A 25,117-nucleotide genomic window follows, 5' to 3' on the forward strand; every position below is an offset into this window, starting at 1 on the left:
ATTATGGTGGTCTAATTACTATCTGAACAAGAATACAATAATACAAGAAAACCTTGGTTTATTTTAAGAACAGCTTCAATCAACCTATACAAAAACTTTGTTAACCTCTTTAGTAAAAAGCATTGTATTCCACTTAGAAACTACTTCTAAACTCAGTCTGGATTAACCATGTCCTGCACAACAATTCCTTGTTTACACATTTGATTTCAAAGCAGGCAGTGGGGAAACATTCCTAAAAACACATACTGAGAATGATATATAACTGTTCTGAGTTTATTGATGTGATGATTTATTCCTGTGATAGAACAGTTCTTTACTCACACTAAGAGAAATCAAACTTTAAGTGAACATTTGAAAAATATTTACCCAAATACAACTAATCACAATAAAACTTGGGATACAGGGAAAAAGGTTGAAACATTTTCTTCCCAGCGCACAAAATGCATGAAAATCAAAATTTTGTTTTATTTTGCAATTATCACAATAGATACAATGTTCAGTTATTCGGTGCTATAAAAGTACTCAAGACTGCTCCAAAACTGGGTCATCAGGTAAGTTCCAATACTCCGGAACATATGGCAATCTGTCACTAAGTTTGGTGCTCCAGTGATGGATCCGGCATTTGACATCAACCTTCTCCCGGCCATTTATCTGGAAAGAAAGTATACAAAGTGAAATTTCTCAATGAATGTCCCAGTACGAGGGGTGTTCAATAAGTAATGCAACCCTTTTCAGACATTATGTAGGTTTTGTTCAAGATTCCAATACGCCACTTTATTCCCCACATAATATCCATTCAAGCAATGGCCTTATGCCACCTTACTGGGAGGACCTCTATGTACACATGGCATCACTCCACTAGTTGACACTGGAGCCATCATCCAAGTACTACTTCCCACGGAGTGCATCCTTCACTGGGCCAAACAGACAGAAGGTGCACGATCCAGGCTGTAGAGTGGATGAGGAAGAACAGTCCAATGAAATTTTGTGGGCTCCTCTCAGGTCTGCAGATTTGTGTGAGTCCTTGCATTGTCATGTAGAAGGAAAAGTTAGTTTGCATTTTTGTGGTGACGAACATGCTGAAGTCATTTCTTCAATTCCATGAAGGTAGCACAATACATTTCAGAGTTGATCATTGCACCATGAGGGAGGACATCAAACAGAATAGCCCCATCAAGAGTTCCAGAAAATTGTTGCCATGACTTTATTGGCTGAGGGTATGGCTTTCAACTTTTTCTTCAGAGGAGATGTGATGTGGTACCACTCCTTGGTTGCTGTTTTGTTTCCAGTTTGAAATGATGAACCCCTATTTCATTGCCTGTGATGATGTTTGAAAGCAAGCAAGTCTGCACAGATAGTCTTTCATTGCTCTTTACGGTCTTCTGTTAGGTGGTAAGGAATCCAGTGGGCACACACTTTTGGGTACCGCAACTGGTGGACAAGTGTGCCAGCACTGCCAACAGAAATGTCCAGTTGTGCTGCGATGCATCTGATTGTGACCTGTCAATCACCTCGAATGAGTGTCTGCAAGTTCCAATACTGCAGGAGTCACAGGTGGGTGCAGCCAGTATGGACTCGAGATATCAGACAGCTTTGCGCGATCTTGTTGTGTTGATGAAAAACGCCTTGCCCAACAACTCAGCATGCTTTTGTTCACTACCAGATCTCTGTAAACATTCTGCAATTGTCTATTTGTATCTGTGAGGCTCTGGTTTTCTGCCAAAAGAAACTCAATGACAGCTCTCAGCTTGGAACACACCACCATTACAAACGCCATTTTGTAAGGGTGCATATAGTGCCACTACCTACCAGAACTTCGTGGAACTATAGGGATTGAAGCAGAAATATTCCACGAGGACCCATGTTTTTGAACTGAAACTGGGGCAGAAAAAATATGTTACATTATTTATTGAATGTCCTTCATAGTTTGTAATAAATGCTCCTATCTTTTTTGGAATCTAATTACTGTTCATTCTAGACATAAGTCCCAGATGTAAATTTAACAGTTTCTTCATAACAATTACTGTCATGATAACCTCTTAAAAACTACTATTGCTGTTTGTAGTTCGAGATAATAAGTAAATTTAATACCTAAGCTCTGTCCGCGTGAATTATCAGATTTTACTGCCTGATAACAGAAAATATTTGTGAAATGTTACAAATTATGATCAGTTGCCACGCAACTAAGCAAGGAAAAACTAAAGAAAGTTTTCATTTCACTGAATATTCTAGAGTAGGCTGTTTCAGCTTGAGTGCCTGCCCATGGCACAGGTGGTCAGACGAGGGCAAAAAGATGATATGTGGGCCACTAACCTACGGGATCATACTGTCCTCAGTGAGGGCCCACTGGCAATGGTGACCAATCTACACAATAACAGCATTACACTAAATTGCATGTTAGCAGCGAAAGTTATAACAATTTCTAGATCTCATCTGGAATCTTCACACAGTCAAAAAGATAATGGATGCTTTTAAATAATGTGGATTTGAGAAACTATTAATCTATTTACAGTTAAATATCTAACAGTGGGAATGAGAAGTGCCACACCCCCTGTGTATACAGCTGTTGCTTACCTTTGAGAAAAAGCTGTGAATCTTATGAAATATCTGAAAAGTGACTAACTGATATATCTAATGCTCTTCTTAGCCCAAATTTAAGCAATAGCAACTATGCAAATTTTAGCTCTCAACCAGATGTGCCAAAGTATGATTCGCCATCATCATAAATTTATAGCTATACATTTGCAATGTACGAAGAGACAGATTGCTGCTTACCGAAAAGAATACATGTCAAGTTGCAGACAGGCGCAATTAAAAAAAGACTCACATAAAGCTTTGAGCTGCAGCAGTCACCAGTAAAAGAGAGATACACACACCATTCACACATGCGTAAGCAAGCACACCTCACATACACACAACTGCCAACTCCAACATCTCAGGCCAGAATGCAACGTCACCTATACCTTTACCTACACCTTACTAACTTTATCCTAATCCATAACTTCTTCTCATTTGAAGGGAAGATTATGTACACAAATATGTAGCTCAGCCATGGGCACCTGCATGTCACCCTCCTATGCCAATCTTTTTATGAGCCACGCAGAGGAAACCTTCCTAGCCTCTCAAAACACCAACCCCTAGACTCGTTCAGATTCACTGGTGAAATCTTCATGCTCTGGTCTCAGGGCCAAGACATCCTATCTTCGTTCTTTGACAACCTCAATACCTTCTCTCCCATACACTTCCCTCCTCAACCCAGCATACCACCCTCCTAGATGCTGACCTCCTCGTCTCTGATGGACTCATCAACATCTCTGTGCACATTAAAACTAACAACAGTACCTGCATTTTGACAGCTGTCATCCCATTCACACCAAAAGAAATCCCTGGCCACTCGGGGACAGCATATCTGTACTGACAAAAGATTGCTTGCTCACTATGCTGAGGGCCTCATCAAGGCCTTCACAGACAAGCACTGTCCCCCGACCTAGTTTGCAAACAGATCTCCCATACCATTTCCCCTCACACTCCCAATCCTCCCACCATCTCGAAGAGCCAGGGCTTCGATTACACCATTCCTAAAGTGGTGTTCCATTGGCCACCCAACTTTCACAACATCCTAGTTCATCCCTATGCCACTACCACTCCCAACCCCTTGGCACATGGATCATACCCTACTGTGGAAGATCCAGCAGACCTGCCCAATCCACCCACCCAGCACTTCGTATTCCAGTCCTATTACAGGTTTATCCTACCACATCAGGGCTGGGCTACCTGCGAAAGCAGCCATGTCATTTACCAGCTCTTCTGCAGTCATTACACAGTATGACTATCAACCAGCTGTCCATCAGGATGAATAGCCATTGCCAAACTGGCCAAGAGCAAAGTAGACAACCCTTTGGCACAACACGCAGCTGAACATAACACATTCAATTTCAACATCTGCTTCACTACCCAAGCCCCAAGCCATCTGGATCCTTCACTACACCACCAGCTTTTCTGAACTGGGAGTTATCCTTACAGCACATTCTCTGCTCCCATAATTATCCCAGCCTCAACCTAAGTTAAGATACTGTCCCCACACCCTTCATCCAACAGTTTCCATTCCCTCTGTCCTATCATCTCCTGCCCATGCTGCTCTCCAACCCTGTTTATTTGCAGTCCTCTGCTAAAGCATCTGCCTATCTTTCCCTGCTCCTCTCCTTTTTTGTTCCTTTTTTCCCCCCACCTCCCTACCCCACAACCTCCTGACACTGCGCCTGTCGGTATTCTAGTCCCTGCACACTCCACCAGACAGCGTTCGTCTCTCTCCACACATACACACTAGCCATACCCCTTTCCTGCTCCCTCCAGATCACTGCTCACATCCCACATAATATTGCATTCCGGTCTGAGATGCTGGAGCTAGCAGTTGTGTGTGCATGAGGTTCTAAAGTTTTCCTGACGAGAAGACTGTGTGGTACTGGGGTGCAAGACTCACACGTCTCTCGTGGGTAATTTACATATTGTGTGCAGCCGACCTTCTCAGGACAGATGGCTGCGTCGATCTTAACAATGCTTCTTCACCGAAGATTTCGTGCTGGTTAGGGAAATGATACTAAACTACTTCTCTACTTTTGAAATGATTTTTTACTCTCAGAATACTTTAATATCAACTTTGCTATATTTTCTTCTTCACAATAAAACAACTACACAAGTTTCACATGCACTTTCAAGTCTCGCAAAACAACCCAGTCTGGAAAACCTTAGTACTTAACATACATACTTCGTTTGTTCCCAACAGTAACTACTATTTTACTGCCAAAGAGTAGCCCTTGATTACTCCTCGTACTGGACATACGGCTTCCAAGGCATGCTCAGCCACCACTTGTCAATGCCGATAGACCGCCACAACTTTAGTCTTCTCGTAACACACGCCTGTCCAGCACACACATAAACCGTGATGCAGTAGACACATTTCCATCCTCACACACTCATCCTTCAAATATCATGTGTTCGAGACGGTGAAATACGAGTGTCTCTAGAATTTACCCCAAAATTCTCGAGGCACTACAAGGTGTGCTTGCTTTTGTGTGTGTGTGTGTGTGTGTGTGTGTGTGTGTGTGTGTGTGTGTGCTTGTTTTACTGGTGAAGGATGTTGCCAAAAGCTATATGTGAGTGTCTTTTAATTGGGCCTATCTGCAATTTGATGTGTCCTCTTTATAGTAAGTAGCAATCTGTCTTTTCCTATACTGTTGATATTCCTAGTTAGAGTTTCCATTGTTTGATTTAACTATACATTTGACAATAGAAAAGGATAGATAGCTACTCACCATATGGAAGAGATGCTCAGTGACAGACAGACACAACAAAAAGAGAGCTACAAATTTGATTTTCTGGACAAAAGACCTCCTTCTAAAGTAGAAAGCACACACTCATTCACACAAGCCATTGAGGCCAGAGACAGTGGTCATGTGTGAGTGAGTTGCACTTGTGTCAATGTGTGTTGTTTTAGAAGATGGCCTATTGGCTAAAAGCTCAAATTGTGTGTGTGTGTGTGTGTGTGTGTGTGTGTGTGTTTGCATGATCACATTTTGTCTAATTTGATGAAGGCTTGTCTGGCTGAAAGCTTTGTTTGACAGTCTTTTTGTTGTGCCTATCTGCGACTCAGTATCTCCGTAATATGGTGAGTAGCAACTATCCTTCCCATAATATTGTCGTTATTCCATCCTGGATTTTTCATTGCTTAACTAGACATCTGCATAAGTTAAGTCAAATGGTTCTATGTTTTCATGTGTTTACTGGATAGTGATTGTGGAAAGCAAACAAGAAATTTTGAGAACAAATGTTCAAGTGAGAGAGTGTGTAATATAATGACTGAAAGTTGGTACAGACTGCTGCATTTCAATTATTTGGATTTAATGGAGATTCTGATCTGAATGTTCAAAGATAAGTAATGAATTACCCACACACCTGTCTGGGATACACAGAAACAACGCTAAAGCTAAAGACACCACATAAAAAGATTTAATGTACAGACTGAGAAAAATACAGCTTAGCAAGCTCACCAATTAATCACTGTAGACACAGGATTTGGTTATCAATGAAATAACTCAAAAACTGCTTTGAGAATTAGATGTCAAATACTGAACAATTCATTCATTTGCACATCACATTCCATAAATTTTATAAAGGAAAAGAACCTTCAGGAATGGGAAGTGATTCAATGTATACATTAACTAAACAGAAGCAACTCTTAGAAACTAAATTTGTATCCAATACTCACAATAAGCTATGACTACACTGTTTATTTATGTTTACTCCACCTAAATATACATATGTGATTTAGAAGGCAAGCCACTACACTGAAAATAGCTGCTGATGTCTCAGTGTTATTACCCAGCTGCTGTTTATCACCTACTGGTAACTTATTTGCATGAACACATTAATAATTTTCAAATTAAATAGTTACCTACACCTGTAACAACAGAGGTGTAAAGGTTGTGGGCTGGGTGTGGACAACTAGTTCTCTGATGGAGATGGAGAGAAGATGTAGAAAATGAAGGCAGAGTGTTGCGACAAATAATTTATTGACTTGTAAGTTGTACAGACTTAGGTATACGGCCCATAGGGATGGGCGACGGTGGCTATTGGTGAACCAAGGCTAAGGTGGGCAGGCAATGATGCATCGATGTTGGCGCCAGTGTTTTCGTCGATCTGGCTCGGTGGCGACCTTACTAGATGTGCATTATTCAGGGCTGGTAACATGTCAGGAGGCACCACCTCTGTCCTCATAACAGTGGCCCAACTGAGCCAACACTCAGCACAGCAGTTGGCAGTTGCATTGCCTGGGATCAAGTCTCAGACCAATGGCTGGAGGGTGTTGTCTGGCACTGGTGAGCCCCAGTGGCTCGGAGTTGAGAGGACACTAGCTTGACACCCAGTCCATCCAACCTGAGGCTGGACCACCAGCTGACTGTCCAGTTGAAATGTGGAAGAACACTGGTGGCCTCACGGCAGGTGCCAACTCACAGTTGATGCTGATTCAAAGTTCAGCTATGGCAGTGTGCCCAGCCTGGTCAAATGGTCAGCTTTTATACATAATAAGATAGGTCTTGCCGCAGCTGAGGTCAAGTACGTGGCCTGCCAAGTACCACCAAATAGTCTCGAAACACTGTGTATTGCCCCAGCACCTGCGTCACAGTTGCAGCGCCACTGGCATGATGTAACTGCTGAGCTAGCAAGTGCCAACAAGCGCCTGGATCTCAACATCGGGCCTGGCTTCTCCCTGTACCGCACACTCCCCCCCCCCCCCCCTCTTGAAATAATTCAACACAAAGAACTCATGATTGGCTAAAGCCTGGGTGAAACCAAGACACTGTTACCTTACGCTTCACTCTCTTTAAATTCCCAATCAAAACACAAGTCCAGAGTACTAATTATAGTTAGCTGCCATCTTTATTAAACAGTTAGCTATTTCACTTTTATGGGCTCAGACACACTTCTCTGATTCTTGATTTCTGCACTACATCATTTCAATTCTCCAAGCCTTCGCCATTTCCTCACTTGAGCCGACACTATTAGCATCAAAAGACAGTAAGGGTGGGATCTGGTCAATTTTATGCTTTAAGTAGCAATAAACATGATAAATGTGACTGCCAGAAGGGTCAGGTCTTAAGTAAGATTTAAATAATATAGGTTTTCTTTACGTAAAATTTCAAAGGGAAGGTTCATAGGTGGTGTCAGAGTTGTGATTCCGGAGATGGTGGTGAGTAACTGGCAGGTGGGTTCATAAATATTGCAGCTGGTGCTATTGATCAGCAAATCTTGCCCTTGTAGTTCTAAACATTGTGCACTACCAAGGCATCCTTGGTCGTAGTAGGTACAGCTGATGACTACAGTATCTGCTACTGAAAAGAGGCAAAATGACCTATCTTTTTGGCACAACTCATTTTTACCTACAATTACCTCACTTGGCCACTCAAATAAAGGTGCCTCAATGCAGAACAAGTTGAGCTCACATGATCATGGTATGTATTAGTTTTGTGGGGCAGATGGTAACACACTCAGCCTGGCATTGCAGCAGCTCCAAGATGGAGAACAGTGCAAGGGGCTTCCTGCCTGGCTCTGCAGCAGCTCCAAGATGGAGAACATTGCACAAGAGTTCCTGCCTCCCATTACCAGCAGTTCCTCGTGTACTCTGTCACAAGAATTTCCTCACTCCCCCCATCATCTTTAATGAACAAATCAACTCACAAAACAATACAATTCAGGAAACAATCTTTAAATTTGAAGCTATATACCCAAGACTAACTCACATGCATGTACACATTTGCAATCAATGACAACCTACTTCCTATTGCGAGTCTACATTGGACAGGAAGCTACTGCTACACAAAACACACAGTTCATAAAATAAGCAACATAATGCACTACATAACACTGATGTATCCCCAACAAACTAAAGTAATTACACTATGTTTCCACTATAAATATACCAATAACAAACACTGATAAAGGCACAGATAAAACACACATATTTTTGCATCCTAGAAGGCAAGGCAATCAATAATTTAGCTCACAAGACCACATCGTGGCCTTGGGTGTACAGAAACATTGCAGTAACCACAAGAGTATCTTGTTCCATTTGCCTGCCTTACCTTTCTTCCTTGCCACTTCCCTGCCCTCTTTTGAAGGAGCTGCCGGCAACTGAGGCAGTGCCTCAGAGGTTTTCTTAATTCGACGGACTCACCCTACATGTACAACACTGGCAGGAGTTGAGAGTTGTTAACTCTACATTAACCAGGCACGTTATTTCAATTACTTGATAAAACCCTTCATACTGCACAACAAACTTATCTGTTTTCCTTTCTGAGATGTACAGATCAGTCAACATAATCCACTTGTTGAGTGGGGTACTTGAGTACTTGGCTTTTCCCTTATGTACACCTTCTGTTCTGGGACACTGTACACCCTTCAATCTCTTAGCAAAATTCTGTTTACAGGAACCAAGAATATCCCTAGTGATCATCTGGAATAGTATGCTAGCCTCGTGTAACCTCTGCATGTAATCTGTTGATGACTTAGCTCAGCCCTTTACAAGTATGGTACACAGTTTTTGACATGCTGTATCACATGCTTCTTCTGCGTTCGCCACCAGTATTTTCCGCAATGCGTCATTCTGAAGATCATCAGCCTCCATGCCCTGCCATTCATATAATGAACTGAGTTCACTTTGCAAAATGCTGTAAATCCTGGTCAGCAGCTTTTCACCACTCCTCTGCAGATATAGCAATACATACCATGGTGCGTATCTTGTCAACGTGTCTGCATTACTACGAGCCTTCCCAAGACTATGTTGGCTTCTAAATCAAACTCACTTAACCATAAAGCCTACAGAGTCAAGTGGATAGGCAGATCCTTAACACCAACAGGCCATTTCGGTGCTGCATGATGTGCTACAGCTTTAAGACATTGACCAGACAAGTATCAACCAAAATATGTGATTCCATAGATCAAACTGAGCATCTCTTTTTCAGTAGATGAGTAGTTTTTCACTACCTAATTTAGCTGCCTAGGAGCATAAGGTACTGGACGCTCTTCTCTTTCAATTTCCTGACTCACAATGACCTCCACGGCATGACTGCTTGTGTCACACGATAATATAAATTGTTTTTGGGTGCATGTCTGTACCTATCTTTCGATTTAAATACCTGCAATCATAACAAATACAGGGTGTGTCAAAAAATGTATACACACTTTGAACTGTCATAGACAATTTATTTCCCGTTCTACAAGGTTAAATATCTGTGAGAAAGTAATGTTATGTTTCTTCAACAGGTGGCAGCAGTGGCAAGGAAGTAACTGCAACATGGTGGATGTGCTTTTGAGCTTTGAAGCATGGAAGCAGATAATGAAGTGGTACTGGAAGTTTGGGAATGTAGCTGTGCTTCGAAGACAGTGGAGAAGTGAGTTTGGTACAAACCACCTTCAAGGTTAACAATTAAATGTCTATGAGACAAATTCAAAATTCATGGAACAGTGTGTGATGTACATAAATGTCGATGAGGGCGACCTTGTACAGCTACAAGTGATGATTCCACAACTGCGGTCTTAGAGCTGTTTCAGCGTTCACCTCAAAAATCTTCAAGGCAAGCGGCACGAGAGAGTAATGTAAGTGCTAGTAGTGTGCTATGCATTCTGAAGAAAGGCAAGTTTTATGTGTACATTCCAAGGCTGGTGCCACAGCTAAGTGACAACGATCCAGATCAAAGGTTAGAATTTTGTGAATGGGTTCAGGAGATGGTGAGACGTGAACCGGGATTTAAGGGTAGCATAATTTGGTCAGACGAAGCCCAATTCAAACTCAGTGGAACTGTCAATAGGCACAATTGTGTGTACTGGGCTGAAGATAATCCTCACATTAGAGTCGAAAATGCTGTGAATTTGCCTGGTGTAAATGTGTGGAGTGTTTTGTCTGCAAGGGGACTCAGTGGTCCTCTCCACTTTGAAGGTACTGTTACTGGAGAAACATACCTAACAATGCTTGCTGACTCCATGTTCCCTGCCATTCGTGCATTATACGGTAATGATGAGTTTTATTTCCAACAAGATGGCACCCCGCCGCACTATCATAGGGACGTACAAGCATACCTGGATCACAATGTGCCAGGCCAGTGAATAGGACACAGGGACCAATCAAGTTTCCTGCACACTCTCCAGACCTCACGCCGCTGGATTTCTTCATATGGGGCACAGTAAAAGATGAGGTGTACAAACATAAACCACATAACCTGGACACACTTTGGAATGAGATTCAGGCAGTGTGCGCAGAAATCTCATTGGACACTTTGGTACGATGTATGGAATCAGGGGTGACTCGTACTCAGAAATGTATTGATGCTGAAGGCCACCAGTTTGAACATTAATCACATTTGCAAAGTACATTTATTTTTCCAATTGGACTTTAAGCTCTCCATTTCCAGAAATTTAACATTGTAGAACAGGAAATAAATTTTCTATGGCACTTCAAAGTGTGTATACATTTTTTTGATGCACCCTGTATATAAGCGTTACTACTGTCTGGGGCCTTTTATGGTATAATTATGAGGGACATTCCTTACCTAATTCCTCATTTTCCATCAAGGGGGTTCAACCACAAGGAAACTTCATTGTAAAAAAGAAATACACCATGGCATCATGAACGATACACCTTGCACTATTTTTCAACATAGTCACCATCAACAGCGAGGCACTTGCTGCAGCATGGAATCAGTTTGAAGAAACCACTTTCGTATAACTCTGTGCCCTGGGATGCAATGAACACACACACACACACACACACACACACACACACACACACACACACACACACCTGATCCACCTCAGCATTGGTTTGGAAGTGTCATCCTGAGAGAGCAGCTTTCAATGCAGGAAACAGGAGAAAGTCCTTTTCTGAACATGCAACAAATACCAATGACCAATCATTTGACATGACATGACCTCTTCACCATAATGCTCTGTAGGCATTCATTGATTATGGACACACTAGTATCAAATGCCCATTCATACCAGATAAAGCAGGTACTTCCATTCATGACCACATTTTCAGTACACATTCATCTGTCATTGTGATGTGCACTCAAATAATTCCAGGCACACTGCTCAGCTGCTACTCTCTCTCCTCTTCTCCAGCTAATCATTCCTCCTCCACTGACACCCCTTCCATTGATGAACTAGCAATGGGTGTCGATTCATGTGGCATTCATTTGTGTTACCTAGTATACCATTCTCTCTTTCAAAAACAATAAAGGAACTTACTTTCAGACACAGGGAGGATTAAACAACTTCGGGTATTTTTCGAATAATCTTTCAATTTCCTCCCTACCGTGCTGCTGTGCGGCTAAGTCAAAAGACTGTCCCCACATTGAATATTTTTATCTGGAATCTCTACCTAATTCTTACTCCTCCAACACTTCCAAGCTGGCCAGACAGGCAGCTTTTATACACGACAAGGTAATTTTTCTGCTGCAGCTGATGTCATGTACACAGACTGTTGACAGTACCTTTATACGGTGTTGATTATGCTCTTTAACTGACCTCTGATTGTAATATTGACTAATATTTGATGGTGACTGTCAGTACTAGTGCATTTTAATGTAGATTTTGCTGAATCATCTCAAAATGTCAATTATTGTCTCAACGACCAGGTTGTATCCGCATGAGCCAGTGGCATGGTTTAAGTGCTGAGTCAGCAGGTGTTGGCAAGTGTCTGGGTTTCGGCACTGGGTCTTCACATGTGGCCCCGTCGTTACAGAAGACTGTTTACAACACAATACCACTTGTCATGCAGCTCTACAAAGAACAATGCTACCTGTCCATTAGCTAACATAAATATTTAATCCCTGAACATAAATAACAAGACTCTTTGTGAGAGGATTCGTTAATGATGTAAGATTTAAATTTTCTTTTAAATGGGTAGGGAGCACCAATGATTGCTGTATGTTAGATGGCTACCTGTTGAAACAATTTTCACAGGAGTACCTGTGCATCCTAAGACAAGAAAGCAAAATCTACATTAAAATACACTAGTGCTGACAGTCACCATCAAATATTAGTCAATATTACAATCAGAGGTCAGTTAAAGAGCATAATCAACACCATATAAAGGTACTGTCAACAGCTGCCTTGTGACTGCTGTTATATGGAGTTGCCCCTCCCCCTCCCCCTACCCAATAACTGCACTGAAGACATTTTCACAATTTTCTGCCTCTTGTGTCCCTTATGCTACTTCGTCATTTTGTATTATTTTTCTTGCCCTTATTTAACTCATTTTAAGGTAGTTTTCTCTTTAGCATCTCAATCCTTCCCCTTTCCTGTAACTTCATCTACTAGCCTCTGGGAGTCATACATAAATTCTTAACCCCCTGCTTCACTCATTTCTCTCACACCAGAGAGAGCAGGGAGAGAGGGGGAGGGAAAGAGGGAGAAAGGGAGAGAGGGGGAGGGAAAGAGGGAGAAAGGGAGAGAGGGGGTAGGAAAGAGAGGAAGGGGGAGAGGGAGGGAGGGAAGGACAGAGAGAGGGGGTGAGAGAGATATTGGACTATGCACCAAGGGTGAACAAAAGTTCAGTAGCTTAACAGTAATAACAACCTTTTTATTTGTCCGTCTGGCAGCCGTCAATTAATATTATGTAAAGGATATATTGCTACTCACCATACAGAGGAGATGTTCAGCTGCAGACAATGAGAAGACTGCTGCATATGTGAGCTTTCGGCCAAAAGGCCTTCTTCTAACATAGAAAACTCACTAATATTCAAGCAAGCACAACTTACACACACATGACCACTGTCTCGGGCCACTGGAGCCAGACTGTGACCAACTGTGCCTGATGGGAGACACAATCTGGATTGGGGGAGAGAGGGGGCTATGGAGGAGGCTGGGGCATGGAGGGAGGAGGGGGTTAGTAGGGCTGTGGTTGGGGGAGGATGTAGTGGTGCTTGTGGAAACATGTAGGACAGGATGGTACTGTTAGGTGTAGTCAGGAGGTTTGAGGGTGGGGAGGGGGGGGGGGATGAAAAAGGAGAGAAGTAGAGGAAGGGAAGAAGACTAGTGAGTGCATTGGTGAAATAGAAGGTTGTGTAGTGCTTGAGTGGGAGCTGGGCAGAGGACAGCTGGGTGAAGGGCAGGGGCTGGTGATGGTTGAGGCCAGGGAGGTTGCAGGAATATAGGACATATTGTGGTAGTATTCCTATCTGCGCATTTCAGAAAAGCTGATGTTGGTAGGGAAGATCCAGATGGCAGAGGCTGTGAAGTAGTCATTGAAGTGAAGCACACTGTGTTGGGCAGCAGGTTCTGCAACTGGATGGTCCAACAGTCTTGCATCTAGGTCTATTACACAGATAAGAGCCATGATGCAAGGGGTTGGGAGCACTGGTGGAACAGGGGTGAACAAGGATATTGCATAGGTTCAGTGGGCAACAGAATACCACACTGTGGGATGGGTGGGAAGGATAGGGGTAGGACATTCCTTGGTTCAGGACACGACAAGGGGTAATTGAAACCCTGGCAGAGAGTGTGATCCAGTTGCTGAAGTCCTGGGTTGCACTGAGTTACAAGAGGAGTGCTACTTTGTGGCCAGACAGTGGGATTGTGGGAGGTGGTAGATGACTGGAGAGACAAGGCATGGAAGATCTGTTTCTGTACAAGGTTGGGAGGGTTAGGTCTGTGAAGGCCTCAGTGTGACCCTTGGTATATTTGGAGAACTCCTCATCACTACAGATGTGATGGCCACAGGTTGCTAGGCTGTATGGAAGAGAATTCTTGGTATGGAATGGGTTGTAGCTGTCAAAGTGGAGGTATTGCTGGAGGTTAGTAGGATTGATACAGACTTAGTGATCTTTGAGTGGAGGACAATACTGAGGAAGGTGGCCTCTTGTGTTGAGGAGGACCAGATGAAGCAAATGAGGGAGAAAGTGTTGAGATTCTGGAGGAATGGGGAGAGAGTGTCCTTCCAGATCACTAAGATATCATAATGAATCCGAACCATTTGGGGGTCTTAGATTCTGAGTGGTTAGGAAGGATTCCTCCAGATGGCCCATCAATAGGATGGTGCTATGTGGGTGCCCACTGCTGTTACCATGGATTTATCGGTAGGTGATGCCTTTTAATTATGGGTGAGGATTCAGTTGGTTGTGGTGACCAGGAAGGAGGTTGTAGGTTTGGAATCAGTCAGGCATTGGGAAAGATTGCTCAAAGATTGCTACGTCAGTACCTCTGTCCGTATCAAACTTACTAACCACCAGCAATACCTCCACTTTGACAGCTGCCGCCCATTCCATGCCAAGAAGTGTCTTCCATACAGCCTAGCAACCTGTGGCCATTACATCTGTAGTGATGAGCAGTTGTTCTACAAATATACCAAGGGTCACACTGAGGCATTCACAGACCTAAACTGGGGCATTATGAATGTTAGTGTTGACGGAGGTGGCATCATTAGTGAAGAGCATGGTGTCATGTGGTAAAGGAACAGGAACTGTGGAGACTAAGTGGAGGAAATAGTTGGTGTCTCTGACATAAAAGGGTAGGTTACGGGTAATAGGCTGAAGGTGTTGGTCCAAGAGAGCAGAAATTCTCTCAGGAGGCGCAGTAACTGGCTCAGTGGGGTATCCTGGATGGTAGGGTTTATGGATTTTAGGAAGCATATACAGGGTACGAGATCGGGTAGTGGTACTGGTGAGGAGACAGCAGACTCAGAGGACAGCTTCTGGGATGGCGTAAGGAGTTGAGAGAAGACTAAAGATCCTGTTATATTTGTGGAATGGGTTCACTGTGGCAGAGTTTATGGGTGGACGAATATAAAAGCTGGTGGAATCCTTCTGCCACATAATCCATGTGATTCAAAATGACAGTGGTGAAACCTTTGGTGGCACATAGGACTATAAGGTCAGGACCAGTTTATAGGTGGTGGACTGCAGTTTTCTGTGCAGACATAAGGTTAGCTTCCTTGTTGCGGATTTAGGGAACAATCGTGAGGCAAAGTTTGAAATTCTGAAAAATTCTGGAATGTTAACATAGGTTGATTTGGAGACAGTGAGGGTGAATCACGGTTGGATGGAAGAGTGCACTGAGTCACATAGGATTCAACATTGGCTTTGGGTCGAGTTTGATTGGTACGATTTGTGGAGAACAAGTGTTTCCACTGCAGGAACCTGGAGACAGAGGGAAGGTCTTTAACAAGTACAGCATGATTTAATATGGGAGTGGGGAAAAACATAAGACCTTTGGAAGAGGAAGACATTAGAGTTTAATATCCTGTCAACAGTAAGGTCATTAGGGACGGAGCACAAGCTCAGACTGGAGAAGGATGGAGAAGGAAAGTGGCCATGCCCTTTTGAAGGAACCATCCCAGCATTTGCCTTAAGCAATTTAGAATAACCACAGAAAGCCGAAATAATGATGGCTGCATGTGGGTTTAAATTGTTGTCTCCCGAATGTGTGTCCAGTGTGCTAATGTAAGACCTTTGGAAAGAAATGATACTAATGTGGGATTAGGGCTCCCTGTGAAAGCAGCCAAGTGATCTACAAAATAAGCTGCAACCAAAATGCTGTTTTCTACCTGGGAATGACTACCAACAAGTTGTCTGTCCACATGAATGGCCATCGACAAACTATGGCCAAGAGACAGACGGACCACGCAGTTCCTGAAAATGCTGACCAACGCAGCATGTTTCACATCAATGACTGCTTCAGAGCCTGTGCCATTTGGATCCTCTATACCAACACAAGCTTTTCTGAACTGCGCAGGTGGGAACTCTCCCTGCATTATACATTATATCCTATGTTCCCAAAACCCCCCCTCAATCTTCACTAGTCCCTACCCTTCACCCATCTATCCCTCTCCCTGCTCCCACTGCAGCACTAACTATTTCACCAACACACCCTCTAGTCTTTTTTTCCTCCTCTACTTCTCTCCTATTCCCCTTAACCCCCCCCCCCCCCTCAAACCCAGCAGTCCTACCCTGTCCCGATCATGTCCCTGCATGCTCCCACAAGCAGTAATACACCTGCCCCACCTCCACCCTGCTATTCCTCCCCCATCCTAGCCCCAGCCTCCTTTCTTCTCCCATCAAGCTCAGTTAGTTGTGCTAGCACCGCTAGCATGAATATGTGTGTGTGTGTGTGTGTGTGTGTGTGTGTGTGTGTGTGTGTGTGTGTGTTTTCTGCATTAGAAGAAGGCCTGTTGAAAAGCTCACATGTTCCTGTCTGCAACTTAACATATCCTCTAGACGGTGAGCAGCAATCTGTCCTCATAATAATATTGTTGTTATTCCACCCTCGATTTACCATTGTTCGACTGATCCATCCATCAATGTTTAAAATATCTAGTGGTAAGTTCTTTTAATTATTTTCATTCCATACAATATTTTTCATTATATTACGAATTCTATGCTCTTGCAATAAAAACACGAAAAGTTATGTTACATGATGCACTGTTACAAAAACAGCCACACTTAGTATCTTTCATACTGGTGTTTTCAGACTACACTCTAAAGCAAGCACTTACCGTTACAGTAACATAAAATATTTTTCCCTCCTTGTCCAAGTCTGGGCCAGTTATTGGTTTATCAGGTATTTTGATAGCTGCTTCAGGTACATACACTCCACGTTTGCGTAACGATGCTCGTACATGCCATGGCTCCACTGTCCATGGAACTTCCTTATTCATAATTATTGGTAGATTCATGTTTGACAAGAATCCCAGTGTCTGAAAAAAATGCAAAAGAAAGTACACATATTTTCTTTTATTACTACGAAGAACAATGTCCCATCATTAGTCAAAAATGTTTTCAGTTGTACTGGTTTGAATGTCATCACATTCTGTCAAAGTAGTCCCATTTAAAATTTCCCATTTACTATGTGCTATACAGGTGACTTTTGGCAGCACTATATATGTTAAGATTGATCAGTGAAATTAACCATATAAGGTAGATTAGGAAGACATTGCTCAGTTATTACCACAATAATTCTCCACATTAACTGGTTTTGGAAAACATCATTTTCTCATCTGAAAATTAAGCAACGTAAATTAAAAAATTATATCCTCATATTTCTCAGAGTACCAAGTAAGAGACTGGATAATTACACTGCCTTTGTAGTTTCAGATTATAAATTCATACAACAGGAAGTATGCTCAATGACAGTCAAAGATAATTAGCAGGTTCTATCATCTGTCAATTATCAAACATCTGGGAGAAAAGTAACATACTTCACAAAAGTCAATTGTATATATGCAGAATCTGTATGTAGTACAAATTTAGAGCAGTACCATACATGACATAGCTATAGTAATAATCTCATTTTCTGGCAACCTTTAAACACTCTTCGTCGATGTGGCAAAATAACGGACTGCTGAGAATGTAGGAGGGCTGAAGAATACAGCAAATCAACAAATGTTTAGGTGCAAGATAGCTTTCAATAAAATGTACTAAACTTACTCGCTGAACAAATGGTGAGCTATATGTTCGTTGTCTATTATTTTCATCTGTACAATATCTTTCAATGTTGTTTGGTGTAACATAAACTGCAAGACCTGGGAGTAGAAGCTCGTTGTAGGCATAGTTTGGCTTCACAAACACCCTGTCACCTCGGTCTCCAAGACCTGCAAGGTAAATTTACTGTTTACTCTTGGAATTACGTTCCTACAACCAGTACATATTAACAAAACGTTTATCGATAAGATGTAATAAAACAAAACAAAAAATCCATTGTTGCAACAAAAACCAGTAAATAATGTGACATACAAAATAGAAGAAATAAATTCAAAGGAATTGTACATGTATTTCTTTTCTATATGCACCCTGTGCTTTTCTTTTCAGAGCACAGGTCTCATCTTTGACATATTGAATACTGGCCCTTCTTTGAAGAGCTTGTTAGTAAATGAGTGACAAGCTATCTTAATGTCTATGAATCCCAAACAGAGTAGTAATTAACACTCATCCTTCATTCTATAACTTTGTTCATAACTTGCAAATGGTCCATTGTACTGTATCCAATTCCAAAGCAAACTTGTTGCCAATCCTGATTAAAGTCCCAAGTTTTTGCCATGCGAGTGGTGATAATTTTAGAGTTTATCTTGTGCACTATGCAGAGGAGTGTGCCAGGTATGTAGTTTTTTTGTCTCTTTTCTTGTGAAGTAATACATTCATAGTATTGTTACAGTTTTGGGGAATTGTCTTTCTCCAAAGATGTTTTAACATAATTTTGCTATTTCATTCTGTAACAGCTTACTTTACAACCAACACTGTAATACAGTAATCTTTCATAAGGCTAAGTCAATTCATTATATTGTATTTACATAAGATGTACATTTTTAATTGTTTTCCACATTCCAAAAAACAATTTCAAGAGACCTGACAGATTATTACTAAAGTTATGTAATTTTCTTCAGCTTTAACTATTTCCACGGAAATACTACGAGGGTCGTCCACAAAGTAAGTTCTGTTTCGATTTCTATCTGCGGCAGCACTATGATTGCAGTTCTGAGCATGCACGGCAATTACTCTGACTCAAGGAGAAGACACGTACACCATTTTCAGATCACTGATGCCAGCATGTGCTTTGTAGTGCTTCTTTATAATGTAAGCCATAATTGAAAATGCTGCCGCGTGTGAAATCAGATCTGTGATTAGTTTTCTAAATGCAAAGAAAGTTAAACCAAAGGAAATTCATCAGCAAATCTGTGAGGTTTAAGGGCAATGATTCAATGATTAGAAGATGGGTCAGACTGTTCAATGAAGGACATGATCAAGTGCACAATGAAGAATGAAATGGACGCCTGTCTGTGGTAACTGATGAACTGGTCCACACAACTGAAGAAAAGGTTAAGCACAACTGTAAGTTTACACTTAGTGCCGTTGCTATGGAAGTTTCACAAATCTCACCACCACTAATTCAGGAAATTGTTACTGAAAAACTGAAATTACGAAAACTTTGCTCACGTTGGGTACTCAAAATTCTAACTGAACAACACAAAAAACAATGGATGGGCACTGCATTTCAGTTCTTGACATGCTACAAGAAGGCAATGGTTTTCTTTATCGGATAGTCACGGCGGATGAAACTTGGGTATCTACGACACCCATGAAACAAAACGGCAAGCAATGGAATAGAGGCACACTTCGTCTCCAACAAAGGTTAAGCCTAAGGCCGGTATTACACTATCAAATTTCTTTGTCGAAGATTTGATCAAAGATGTGATCCAATATTCCGTCAAATATATTTGACAAAGATCTTTGATGTAGCGCTAGAAGGGGTATTACACTGTCATCAAATTTTTCGTCAAAGTTCAAGACGGCTGACAACTACAAATTGTTATTAACTGCAGCAGCTGCTTGTAGCACAATTGGACTGTGTGCACATGTGATACAAAAGTGGGGGGAAAAAAGGAAACATAGCTGGGTGAAGCCGTGGGTTTCTAGACGAGATGATAAAAGCATTCAACAAAACTTGTTACGTGAGCTTATAGCGCAGGACATCAAGTCGTACACCAATTACTTATGAGCATACATTTCAGTATGTGCTCAGTGAAGTGATTCTTCATATCTCAAAGCACAATACTCACTTAAGAACTGCTATATCTGCAGAAGACAGGCTCATTGTAACACTCTGATTCCTTGCTACAGGAGAAAGTTACTCTAGCTTACAGTACAGCACTCGAATTCCACAGTGCACATTAAGTAAAATAATACCTGAAACATGTGAAGAAATTTATAAAGCACGAAAGGACCAATGTCTGAAGGTAAATAAATGTTCAATACACTTTATGTTCGTTAAGAACAATTTTTATTTTATTTTATTTTATTTTATTAACACAGCATGTACCAATTGGTGTCTGAAATTACAAAATCAATAGAGATGTACGAAGCTGATTAGGTGTTTTACAACGTGAGGCACCCTGAATACAAAAATAGATTACGAAGATTGTAGAGGTACAAAAAAATTATACATATATATAAAAAATGGAATCGTCCTCTTCTATACTAGCCTGCTGCAAGGCAGCCAGGATATATCCAGAGGCAGACGGTTGTGCTTGTTGAGTTGTCGCATGCAGCAAATCCCACCTGTCCATTAAATATCGCTGCAAACCATGTATTTTGGCCATTGTAAATTCCTTGCTACCCACATTATCCATCTCACTCAGTTCAGCTGCGATGTGGGTGCCAAGGGCACTGTAGCTGTCTTCTTGAATATGCTGGGGCAGAGTCCTGGACACATCAGCCACAGCCTTCAATGTCCTGCTTGGCCTCCACAATGACGTCTGTTGCCTGTCTGTTGTGCCTTTCCTTCTTTTTGTGGGAGACCGCTCTTGATGCTGGGGCTGGGGCTGTGGCTCGCTGCATGTGACAGAAAGCATGCATCTCATGCTATAAAACAATAGATGAAAGCCATTAGTTACATACTTCCTTGCACATTCATAAATCTTATTTACAGGTACCCACAAGCAGAGAAGAGTGGGAGCAAATTGCAGAGGATTTTGAGAAGAAGTAACACTACAGGAGCAATGAACGGAAAGCATATTCGTATTAAATGCCCACAAGCTAGTGGATCTCACTTTTTCAATTACAAATCCTTCAACAGTTATCATTTTATTTGCCATGGTAGATGCTTCCTACAAATTTTTGTATGTTGATGTAGGAACTAATGGGTGTGTTGGTGATGCTGGAGTGTTTTCAAAAACCAAACTACGGGAGTGTCTCATTGACCGATCTATTCTCAACATTACTGAAGGCAGGAAGCTTGGGAACACAAACATTACAACTCCAATGGTTGTACTGGCAGATGACGCTTTTCCTCTGAGTTATAACATTATGAAGCCATACCCCTTAAAAGGAATCACAAAAGAAGAGAAGGGTTTCAATTACAGACTGTCACGAGGAAGAAGATTAGTGGAGAGCAGCTTTGGCATTCTTGCAAGTCATTTCAGGATTTTTCTTACTACCCTTAATCTGCCTCCAGAAAAAGTTACCACAATTACACTGGCTGCCTGCACGCTGTACAACTTGTTAACTGAGAGAAGAAAACACTTGTACACTCATCTGGAAACAGTGTCTGCCGTAGTAGGAGACTGCACTTATCTTGAGACACATAGCACTGAGGACCTACAGCGAATGGAACCAATAGCTTGCCAAGCTGCATCTGGATGTCCAGTACACGGGAGAGCAGTTAGAGAATACTTTAAGACATTTTACAATGGCACTGGGAAAGTGCCCTGGCAAGATAATCACATTTAGTTATGTAAAATGTAAACAAATGTACATACCTCAAACATTTCTTTGAATGTTGGTGTAGCATGTTCACTCCCACTTTCTCTGATTTCGATGTTACAGACACTCGTCTGCCTCTGTGGCCTTGTCGAGGAACTTTAGCATGTGGAACCAGTACACTTGCGGAATGTACACCGCCTGTGCACTGGCTCCAGTTTTGCTTTTATGCATCTGCAATAATAGAAATGAAAATAATGTAAACTACTTGTAGGTTACGTAAACATTATTGTATGCTTCAAATTGCTGCAGTGAACAAAGTAATGCTAATCATTTGTATGACATGTAAACTTTACTTGCATAAATAAAAAGAAAGAAATATGTCGATACGTACTTTTGCTTTCTCGTAGGAGTAACTCGTGCGGAGGCCATTAATTTTCTTTTTAACATCGTCAGCCCAGGCCACATGTCACAGCTAATAACCTCTGCAATATTTTTGTAGCTCTCCAATCCTCGTAATCTATTTATATAATCAGGTTGCCTCACATTGTAAAGCGCCTCATCAGCTTCATACATGTCTATTAATGTTGTGGTAGATGCCACACACCAATTGTATTTTACAGCCATGTTTACAAACACACTAGAGATGACAAAACGCTGCAGCGATACTAGCTCTCCACGTGGTAACATATCGCATTGCAGTGAACAGAAGACAAGCAACTTCTTTGATCAAATCTACAGCGAGGCCCTAGATTTGATCAAATATTTGACGATATTTGTTAAAGTTCCTTATTACACTATCAAATTTCTTTGACAAAGATATTGGACAAAGAAATTTGATAGTGTAATACCAGCCTACGCTAATCTTGACACCTTGAAAAGTCATGTGCACCGTTTTTTGGGACAGAAAAGGCATTTTGCTGATTGATTTCTTACCACGAGGCCAAACAATCAATGCACATTTTCTTCAAATTCTTATTATTAATAACTATATCTATTACAAAACTTTTATTGTATCTCCTTAAATCCTCCCAAAGGTATTTCTTAATTTAGCAAATTCCTTCACATTCCTATTTTCAAGTGCCGGAAAGTCTGATATTCTCTTAAGAGCTGTGTTGTGCAATTTTAGTTTTTCTTTGCCTTCTTTTACCTGCTGTAACTTATGCTGTTTGTATAAGTAACTTTGGTAAATAATTGCTTATCCAAACTAAGTCTGTATAACCTGCACTTTCCAAGATACTGAGCTCGTTGTTTAATATAACTTGGGCCTTGCAAAGTCTATTTTCCATTTGTTTTCTTTTGGCACAAAGTATTCTTCAACAAATTCTACTACTGTATGATCTCTGTCGTTTGTACAATTCCCAAGTTTTCTTGATAAAAAACCATTCTATGTTTTTAGTTCTACTTTTACCTTAATATCTTTCTATGTCCTCTAGCACCGGAACTGCTGCCATTTGCATTTTTCTATAACTCTTTGTAGAGGTTTTCCATCACCTCATCATAATTATTGTTTGTTGGTGTATAAACCAAAGATGCGCACAGGAATAGAATGTGCTTTGTCTGCATTATTAGATAGTTCAGGACAGCATTTTGAAAGTTTGAAACTAAAATTAATGAATACAAAAGTTATTTTGAAGGATATGTTATATAAATTAAATTTAATATAAACCGAGGGCTAAAAATTTTAAATTGTGGCTTTATTGGCATAATATTTAGAGGAATGTCATGTGTTAAAAGAGAGATAAAAGTGCCACTTGAATAAAGCAACACTCAAGATCTTGTTAGAAAAATTGTATTTTTGTTAAATACAGTGTGTCAGATTATTCTGTAACGAAAAAAAAGTTTGAAACAATAAAGATACTTCATAGTAAAGAGGTTCTCTTTGCTATTTTAATTTCATGTGACAAAGTGGCAACTTTGTCTCAAATACACTTGTCAGCCTAGTGTAAAATATTTGTGTAAAACACGGTAGCTTCTTATTTGCAATATACCTTCAAAACCTGGAGATACTGATACTTTGCTTTTGATGTTGCCAGAGGACCCATAAAGACAAATTATTATTATTATTATTATTATTATTAGCACTATACAAAATTATTCTAAAAATATTTTATTATACATTTATATTTTACCTCTGTATGCAGGGGACAGATAGTCCCCAGAGTGCTGCTCTTGAAGTCACTATGAAACTCTCACCACTGATAAGATTCAAACTCTATTTTTAGCTACCCAATGTTGAGTGAGGTTTTTGCCTCTCTGATGGACAATGTTAGGAAATGACATTTCCTCAAATATCCATTCTTCAGAAATGACCCCAGTTTTGTATACCATATGTTGATTGATCACCACAACATCAAGAGGCTTAGGTCCCACTGAACATCAACCATTATCCACAACCAATCCATTGGAACTTTTCATACTGCCTATGTGTTAATCAGTTCCATATTCTTATCAAACTCTGTAAAAAGAGTGTCCTCTGATAAAGTTCCAAAGGTTTCTGTTCACTCACAAGATAATTAAGATACCTTGATAGAGTGTAAGTCTTGTTCTAGCCCAAGCACGAATCACAAAAGCTTCAAGATGTTTGACTTTCTTGTGTAGTTATTCTGTCACAAAGTGATCTGAAAGGGTTACAACTTCTTTGCCCCCTTTTCTTCCAACATCTTCAGTAATAAGTGCAGAATACTGAAGTCGCATTTGAAAGCTGATGAATACTGAAAGAGCAAACAGACAACTGCCTTTTGTAATACATGTTTTGTAATACATGTAATTAGTACTTACATTTAGTAAGCGTACAGTTTTTTAGTAGTCCAGAGTGCTTCTGTTTCATCAGACTTCTTGTTTTTTTAAACAAGTATTTCTCTTTTCAGAATAAAATGTTTCAGCTTTGCGTTTGGGTATTTTCTGGTCGATGGTGATCTTATTAATTTCTTTCAAGACTTGTTCCTTCATGACATCATCTAAATTTTCAGATAATATTGCATTCAGCACTTTCATCTAAGCAATGTAACTACTGGAGGTTGAGTACATATCATTCCTAGGATACCCAAAGCTATATTGAATTTGGTGTTGAATTCTGTTCTATGCTTTTCACATGGAATGTCAAAATTCGAGTATTTTCCCAGATCAGTCACTGTAATTTTTCAACCAAAAGTTCCTCTTTTAAATTCTTGTCCTGTCTTTGTGGTAATGACTTGATCTACCCCTAAACAAATGAATGCAATCATAAAATTCCATTTCGACTTCTTCCTTAATTTCCCATGGCCTACTTCCATGCTTACCCTCTCCAGCACAAGGAGACTTGTTCAGCTTCAGAAACTTCTGGGCTGTCATTAATCATCACCTTGTTACTTCATGCACTGCCATAAAGGCTTTTC

The 25,117-nt window shown here is 40.9% G+C and overlaps 1 protein-coding gene across 1 annotated transcript in view; it reads right to left on the reverse strand.

Moving 5' to 3' along the window:
* Positions 1–441: 441 nt before the first annotated feature.
* The window catches only part of LOC126482123 (39S ribosomal protein L9, mitochondrial), a 40,981-nt gene continuing 16,305 nt past the window's right edge, over positions 442–25,117 (reverse strand). The window contains exons 3-5 of the mRNA XM_050106103.1: positions 17,976–18,139; positions 17,045–17,245; positions 442–651 (exon numbers count right to left, since the gene is read on the reverse strand). Coding sequence (XP_049962060.1) covers positions 523–651; positions 17,045–17,245; positions 17,976–18,139 — 494 coding nt within the window. The 3' untranslated portion in view covers positions 442–522. The remainder of the gene's footprint in view (positions 652–17,044; positions 17,246–17,975; positions 18,140–25,117) is intronic.

This window comes from Schistocerca serialis, chromosome 1 (assembly GCF_023864345.2).
Source record: "Schistocerca serialis cubense isolate TAMUIC-IGC-003099 chromosome 1, iqSchSeri2.2, whole genome shotgun sequence".
Lineage (NCBI taxonomy): Eukaryota > Metazoa > Arthropoda > Insecta > Orthoptera > Acrididae > Schistocerca > Schistocerca serialis.